This window comes from Podarcis liolepis (genome assembly GCF_965112155.1).
Source record: "Podarcis liolepis genome assembly, chromosome: 15".
NCBI classification, from domain to species: domain Eukaryota; kingdom Metazoa; phylum Chordata; class Lepidosauria; order Squamata; family Lacertidae; genus Podarcis; species Podarcis liolepis.
The window spans coordinates 33,817,369-33,825,824 of NC_139566.1; the positions used below are offsets into that span (position 1 = coordinate 33,817,369).

The 8,456-nt window shown below is 45.0% G+C and overlaps 1 protein-coding gene across 4 annotated transcripts in view; it reads left to right on the top strand.

Annotated features, from left to right (window-relative positions):
* The window catches only part of TANGO2 (transport and golgi organization 2 homolog), a gene marked incomplete at its 5' end in the record, with an annotated part of 99,754 nt that extends 92,228 nt beyond the window's left edge, over positions 1–7,526 (top strand). For all 4 annotated transcript variants that reach the window (XM_083479072.1, XM_083479074.1, XM_083479075.1 and 1 more), the window contains one exon: positions 1,055–7,526. In XM_083479072.1, the coding sequence (XP_083335198.1) occupies positions 1,055–1,175 (121 nt within the window). In that variant the 3' untranslated portion in view covers positions 1,176–7,526. The remainder of the gene's footprint in view (positions 1–1,054) is intronic.
* Between the last annotated feature and the right edge of the window lie 930 nt (positions 7,527–8,456).

The window sequence follows — 8,456 nt, forward strand, 5'->3', positions numbered from 1 at the left end:
GTTGTGCTGTAGAGTCACTGAGTCTACAGCAAGTGAATTTGCAGACTTGGGGGGCTGTTTATCCAGATCTGCCCCAAACTTTAATATGTCAAAACGGGGTGGAGGAGGAAGGAGTTCTTTGGGGGTTTGGGGGGGGTTGGTATATTCTCCTTATCCATCACTTTGTATTGGTATGCTTTACAGGTAATGGGTGGTGCTGTGGTCTAAACCACTGAGCCTCTTGGGCTTGCCGATCGGAAGGTCGGCGGTTTGAATCCCCATGACAGGGTGAGCTCCCGTTGCTCTGTCCCAGCTTCTGCCAACCTAGCAGTTCGAAAGTATGTCAAAGTTCAAGTAGATAAATAGGTACCGCTCCAGCGGGAAGATAAATTGTGTTTCCATACGCTCTGGCTTCCGTCACAGTGTTGCATTGCACCAGAAGCGGTTTAGTCCTGCTGGCCACATGACATGGAAAGCTGTCTGTGGACAAACACTGGCTCCCTCGGCCTGAAAGTGAGATGAGCGCCGCAACCCCATAGTCACCTTTGACTGGACTTAACTGTCCAGGGGTCATTTACTTTTACTTTTACCATTGGTGGGCTTAGCAGTGCAGCAAAGGCAAAGAGCCTGAATTTAGCAATGTGACAAGAGAAAATTGAATTAGTTTCGCTCCTTCCTTTTTGACCCCAACAACTTGCTGCTTGGTTCACTGTGCAAGGTGGGGATTTTTTATTTTTTCAAGAGCGAAGAATTAGAATCCCAGGAGTTGGTTACCTAGAAGCATTCTTAAAAAAAAAAATTATACATTTTTCTTTTTCATTCATTACATACATTTCATATCCATAACATTTACTATTCATTCCTTCCTCCGTCCCCTCCTGGGCTTCCCCCAACTTCTGTTTCTGGTTTGTTTCTCCTTTCACCCACTTTGCTACCTCCTAAAAGAAAAAAATACTACTAACATATTTATACAGTAACATCAAACCTAAAAACATAAAAATAAAAATTGAGTACATCGTATTATTTCTTTGTCTACCTAGAAGCATTCTTGATGATCTTATTCCTTCCTCTTTAGGACAAATACAGTTATTCTCATTGATGCGGCAGGTCACGTCACCTTCACCGAGCGCACCATGCTGAACGCGGACGTCGACCAGTGGAAAACGAGCACCTACCAGTTCAAACTGCAGATTTGACAGCTCTCCATGGGAATGGGTCACACCAAAAAGGGGAGAAGGGGAGGTTGGCAAAGTGCAGTCTATTGAGCTGTAGGGGTGCGGAAGGCCTTGGCTGCAGCTTTCATACAGCAGAGGCTTGTTGATGCTGCGTAGCACGCCCTAGCGACCACCAAAACAATTTATTTATTTTTTGCACAAAATCCAAAACAGAAAAATCTGAACAGGAAAAGCTGGGCTGTATTTAAGAAGCAAACCACATTTTGCACAAGTGTACATGTTTGACTTTTGAAAGGGATGCTGTTGGGTAACACAGTTACGTGGCGCAAGTATTTAAATTGAGAATCATGTGTGTGGAAGGGGATAAATAGGAACTGTGGATAATCATGGACAGCATTTCCTGTTTGCTCGGTCAAAGGGGGAGGCAGAGTTGGTAAACTAAAATGCAAATCTGTAAAAAAAGGGGGGGGCACAATTCGGAATTGGTGATATCCTGCTAGTTTCAGTCCACTGGCATTGGAGTACTCCTGCCCATGCAGAGCTCAACTTTTGCAGGAACTCCCCATTTTCTCATTCTGTGTGTGCTTTTCCCACTGGGCATTCAGAGTTGGCCTTAACATTGAAGTGAATGGGATAGTCTCTGCTCCCACACAAACCCTACATATATGTTGTGACATCCTGATGGAATTTCTTCAGTAAGCCAGCCCCTGCCCCCCCCCCGACTGCTACAATGAATTAGCCTAGAAAGGTTAAAATCAACACATTTTGATTTTAACTCTTTTGTCAAGCACTTCTAAGTTAAGAGTGTCTTTGTAAAAAATAAAATCAAGCTGTGTCCTGTCTGCTTTTTAAGGCAGATTTAAAAAAAAAAGAGTTGTGGGGAGAGCTGGAACCCCCTTTTCTCATCATAACTGAATGTGTAATTTTGCAGCCTTTGATGTGTTGAATATATGTATGTTTCAGTGTTGCAGTACGTGTGATTATAGGCAAAATGGCAACTGCTCTCTCGATCTTACGCTCTCCAAGAGAACAAAGCTAAGACTGGGTTTTCTTTTTAACGTGAATTTTGCTTTGCATCTAACACCTGAGTGATGTAACACAGGAAGTCGAGCCTTGGGCTGCAATTCTAGTGTACCCATTTAGCTGGGAGCAAGCCCCTTGGAGCCATATGCGCAGCACTGCTAATGCCTCCTTCGTGGGTTCCTGGGGAGGGCCTTAAAAAATGGACTCTCGATTGCCATTCATAATTCTGCAACTTCATAGTCTCCTTGTCTCCTCCAGGCAGACACTCAAGTGCTGTTAATTGTGCATATTTTCCAGTGCAATCATGTGCACTGGGAGTACTTACTACCCGGTCAGTGTATACAGGATTCAATGGGAGGCAGGATGAATGGGGCAATGCCCCACCAACCTCAGCCAGCCCCTACCTGCCTGCCTTCCTGCTGACAACCAGCCCCCTCGCCACCTGTTAGCCTCCTCCCCTTAGTCTCAGTGTTGCCCCTTGCAGACCTCGGCAGGGGAAAGGATGGAGACGATACCAGAATTACAATGGAGACAGAAGCAAAATTAGTTGGCTGCACCTACCTTTGGCTTTGGGTCCACCTACCATCAGCCTCCCTGCCTTCCACCCTACCAGTCCCAATGGGCAACAGTAATCCTGCAATCCTGCAAACTGCAATCCTGAGTGAGCTTTCTAGGGAGTGTGGCTCATTGAACTCGGTTCCTCCAGAGCAAATCCTAGGTTGCATTTCAGTTAGACAGTACCGGGAGTTTGGAGGAGTCGCTTAAGTGATGGAGTCTTAAGTCTGCACTTAGGTTTTCTCTGCATTTAAATCAGCAGACAAGGCATTATATGTAAGAATGGATTTGTATTCACACACACCCCTTCTCCCTTCTGTCTCTTGTACAGCATATTATTTCTGCATTAGTATTCCGCAAGCTGCATAAGTGACTGAAGTTTTAGCTTTTCTTACACGTCCTGCAGATCTCATCAGCCGATTCGCCTCTGTGTCGAGGGCTTCGATAGCAACTTCAGGTGTGAGGCTTCTTGCAGCATAGCCTGTAATGCGTTGGGAAATGTGTGGTTAGGAGAACGGCGACAGGATCGCAGGGTGCTGTTCCCAGATTGGGACAGGAGCAGTTATAGGAACACAGGAAGCGACTTTACCCCAAGGCAAACCATCACTCCATCGGACTCAGTTCTGTCCATACTGACCATCAGTGGCTGTTCAGGGTTTCAGGAGTGGGATATTCCCAGCCCTGCCTGGAGATGCGAGGAGTTGAACCTGGAGCCTTCTGCATGCATGCATACACACAAAGCAAATCCTCTTCCACTGAGCTACAGCGGCTGAATCCTCACCGAAGTATGTGTGGGAAGGGGTTGTGTTGCAAGGTAATGTAAAAGAGATGGGCTGGGCTGGGGGTGGAGGTAGGGAGCTTGCCATAGGGAACACTGATATTACCCCATCATTTCCCACAATGCACAGGTGATGTGAGAATGTCACACATGAGTGTGCACATCCTTAAAGACCACCGCACTGGCATCTTCAAATACTAGCATGGGATGCCTGGACGCTATCAATTAAAGATGCGCACACCCTTCGGAGGTGAGTGTATCTTAAATTCTCGCTTTGGCAGACACTAGCAGTGTGCCCAGAGCAGTCCTTGGATGGCCTACAAACCCAAAAACCACTTCAGGGGAAGCAAAGGAGAAGCTGCCATAGAGCTTTGAACTAGCAGCCTCTCCTACAAGCAAGCTTTATGGACTGGGGGTTCGAAACATAGGAAGCTGCCTTATACAGAGTCAGACCGTTGTTCCCAGTAGCTCAGCGATGTCCCCCTTTAGGGGTTTCAGACGCAGGAATTTCCCAGCCCTTTCTGGAGATGAGGGGGATTGAAGCCGTGACCTTCTGCATGCAAAAAAGCAGAGCCACTGAGCTGTGACCCATTGTCCTGCTAAATCTACACCTCCATTACAGTTGCCTTTGCATGTGGTTTGGGTTGTGTCTCCCTCCTTTGCGGGTACTGGTACGTGCAAAGCAAACTGAGATAGATAGATAGATGATAGATAGATAGATAGATAGATAGATAGATAGATAGATAGATAGATAGATAAAAGCAAACCCTTTTGCTTAAATATCTGGGAATGTTAAAAGGGTTGAATGCTGAATATTCAGCGGTGTCTGTAGCTGGGCCATATTGTGTAGGTAGACTCACAAATGTGCTCCCCAAACAGAGTTCAGGTGTACAATCATGCATACAGTTTGCGTGTTTCAGATCCTGGAGACTTTGCATCTTGGTGAACTTTAGGGAATAAGTGTTAACTTTCCAGCTTCCTTCTCACGACTGTTAATAAGGGGATTTCAGTTGTTTGGCAACTCCAACCTTCAGGATGCAGGCTCAGTGTGAAGAGTGGGTGGCAAACGCCCGGCGTTCACAAGCCATTACTTCTGCCGAAATAAAAAGTTCCACATGTGCAAAGTGACGGTGTACCCATTTTTCACTACATGGAGATCATCTCGATGGTGTTTTTGTTTAAAAAATGCAGTGCTGTGTTCAGTAACAGTCCCTATATAACATGCCCAAACAAGAAGACCCACAAATATATGGCTATACGTCTTATACTTCAGTTAACAAACAGGACAATACATGATAATAGTAAAACAGCTGGTTACAGATCCAATTTGATTATTAAGTGTTTTTCAAATATCTCCCAATTCATACGGGATCTTTGGGAAAGGTTCTCAAAACGTTCTTGTGTAACCAAGAGATTCCTCTGGTTCGTCATTGGTTGGTAAGGACTCATTTAATGGATCAATTTCCTTTTTGTCAAGAGACTAAAGTCTTGGAAGTGCAGATTGGATTTTTTATGACACAAACAGGCTGTTCCCCTTTTCTTCCCAGGAAAAGACAAGAACTAAATACATATTAAGCTTATTCGTGAATTTGTGGGTCTTGTTGGTTATGCAGTATGTGTGTGTGTGTTTTAAGGACACACATACCACGTGTGAGGCATGTGCTATCTTTCTGAATGTACTTTGGGATTTTTTTATCCAGTATGCACCTGGCGTTGCATGGGAAATGCTGACACAGTCAGTTACTGCTGCTGTTTCCACTTTAGTACCTCCGTATTTCGTCACGCCTTAAACATCGCTCGGTGTATTGGTACAATATTGTGTATTGACACTTGACGCTGCTGGCTCTTTTTATTTCTTGAGTGTCGGTAGGAGGCCTGCTGATAACACACAGTACTGAGAAGGAAGGTTTGCAAGACATGAGATGTGACCTGCTTTTAAACCATGAATGAATAGAGCCTTGGATGCACTCCAGATGAACACACAGATTTAGCGAAGGTTCAGCTCAATAATTTGGGGCTTTTTCGTTGGGCTTGGGGCATGACCAAAGCATGGAGGAGATGGCTGCCAATGGCTTCTAACCCTGACAGCTGTTATATGCCTCCAAGATCAGGGGCAGTAATGCTTCTGGGTACCAGTTGCTGGAAATGGCAAGCAGGGATGCTGCTGCTGTGCTTATGTCTTGCTTGTGGGTCTCCCACAGGCATCTGGTTGGCCGCTGTGAGAACAGGACTAGGCTAGATGGACCACTGAGAGCAGCAGGCTCTTCTCATGTTCTTAATGATGGAGGTTTATAGGCATGTTTTGGAGAGTGTGGCTAGGATTCCCCCCTCCTTCCCCCTCTTGTAATTTGGGATAATCCCATAACAGACCCTCCAAGTGTCCCTATTTTCCAGGGACGTCCCTGATTTAGAGAAGCCATCGCGGTTTCTGATATGATCCCGGAATGTCCCTCTTTCCCTTAGGACGTCCCTATTTTCATTGGAGAGATGTTGGAGGGTACAGTGGTACCTCTGGTTACGTGCTTAATTCCTTCCGGAGGTCCGTTCTTAACCTGAAACTGTTCTTAACCTGAAGCACCACTTTAGCTAATGGGGCCTCCCGCTGCCGCGTGATTTCAGTTCTCATCCTGAAGCAAAGTTCTTAACCCAAGGTGCTATTTCTGTATGGAATGATACGACGCCCCAAGCCATCTGGAGGCAATCTTGTACAGTGGTACCCCGGGTTACATACGCTTCAGATTACATACGCTTCAGGTTACAGACTCTGCTAACCCAGAAATATTACCTCAGGTTAAGAACTTTGCTTCAGGATGAGAACAAATCATGCTGCGGTGGCGTGGCAGCAGCATAAGGCCCCATTAGCTAAAGTGGTGCTTCAGGTTAAGAACAGCTTCAGGTTAATAACGGACCTCCGGAACGAATTAAGTACTTAACCCGAGGTACCACTGTATAGGCAATCCTGTATCAGGAACCCTGGGAACTGTAGTTTGTTAAGGGCGCTGGGAGTTGTTAGGGGACCTCTACCCCCCCCCCACAGCAGAGCTACAGTCTTGAGTGGTTTAACCCACTTCCCGGGAAGCACTGGGAATTGTAGCTCCGTGAGGGGTCTCCTAACAATTCTCAGTGCCATTGGCAAACTACAATTCCCACAATTATTTGTGGAAGGGAGCCATGACTGTTTAAAGTGGTGTGATACGACACAGACGGGACTCAGCTCTGCTTCGTCTTCTTGACAAATCATCAGATATTTGAAGACAGCTGTTGTGTGTCCCCCACCTCAACTTGGTGAAGGTTCACCAGGCAGAACATACCCTGCTCTTTTGACCATTCCTCGTAGCTATTAGCATTGATTTCTGTGAGTCACTTATGAGCATCAGACACTTAGGGGTATCACCTTAGTTTCCAGACCACCTCATCATCCAGGTTGCCTTCCTCTGGATGTATTCTTGTTAATAATGCCCTCAAAATGCGATGCCCAGACACAGGACTGCAGCAAAGGATATTTCCCCGGAAACCTGGTTTTGAGTGTACAAATAGTTTTTTCACAGGAGGCACAATTAAAACTTTGACGTTTGCACCACCAGGAGCTGCAGCCGTACCTGGTTTAGTTAGAACTTGGGCCTAGTAAATGGAGGCAAAGTGACTTTTGATCAATGCAAGATTTTTATTCCTTTCTGTGCACCAAAAAAAATGCAAATGAGAAATGTGTCACAAGGCAAAAGTTGCAGGAAAAATAATTTCTTTATTTTTGTAATGTATTTAAAAATAAATAAATAGAGGCAGTCTTAAGAATAAAGCTTGCTGCGGTTTGGTGTGGCTTTGAATGATCTTGTAAAAGCCATAACTCTGTGTGTGCTGAAGTGATTAAGTTGTTTGGTCCATTGAAGTAGAGTGATTTTTTTTTAAAAAAGAAAAGAATATAAATATATAATTTCTGTTTTTCTTTTAAAAATTGTTTTATATTTTATCACTTACACCTGTGTCCAAATGCAACCAATAAACTTGTTTGACCAATACTGTGTTGTAGCATTACTGTCTCCATGTGACATTTAAAGAACAGGATTCTGTGGATCTTAATGAGGACCCAGTCCTTTGTGGACCTGTGCTGATTTGGCACGTTATAAAATTGAGTAGTGAGGAATGTATGGGGTCAGAAGGAATTTGCTCAAAAGTTACAGAAGGCCTCTAAGAGGTAGAGTGCATGGCTTCTTGGTGGCACCCAGCTGTGGAATATTTTCCCTAGACACATTCTTTATTGTCTTTTCAACACCAGGTAAAGGATCTTACTGTTTACCCAGGCCTTTTACCGTATTTTTCGCACCATAGGGCGCACCGGACCATAGGGCGCACCCAGTTTTTAGGGGGGGGGAATCAAGGGGGGAAATCTTTTCCCCCCCCAGCCCCAAAGAGCAGCGTACAGGCTGCGCACAACCTCTCCCTGCCGGAGGGGTTGCGCGTGGCTATGGCACAAGCCAAGGCAGCGAGTGGGATGGATCCCGTTCGCTGCTTTGGCTTCCTCTTTAGCCCCGCGCAATCTCAAGCCATAGCCCCGCGCAGCCTCTTCCTGCTGGAGGGGTTGCGCGCAGCTATGGCACAAGCCTGCATTCGCTCCATAGGACGCACACACATTTCCCCTCAATTTTTGGAGGGGGAAAACTGCGTCCAATAGAGCGAAAAATATGGTAAATGGCTAGCATTTTTTAAAAAATGAAATCTGGGCTTTAATTGTTTAGGGTGCATTTTATGGTTTACTGTGTTATATTTGTTCCTGCCACAAATGGTTTATTAGTTTAAATGCAAAAATTGCCAATCTAAAATGCATTTGCACAATAAAAAAAATATATATCAAACTTATTTAAGTTCAGAATGTTAGAATTAAAGAAAAGCACATTTATGCATGATGTTCTTACCGTGTTCCCAATCATATATCTGATTCAGCATTATCT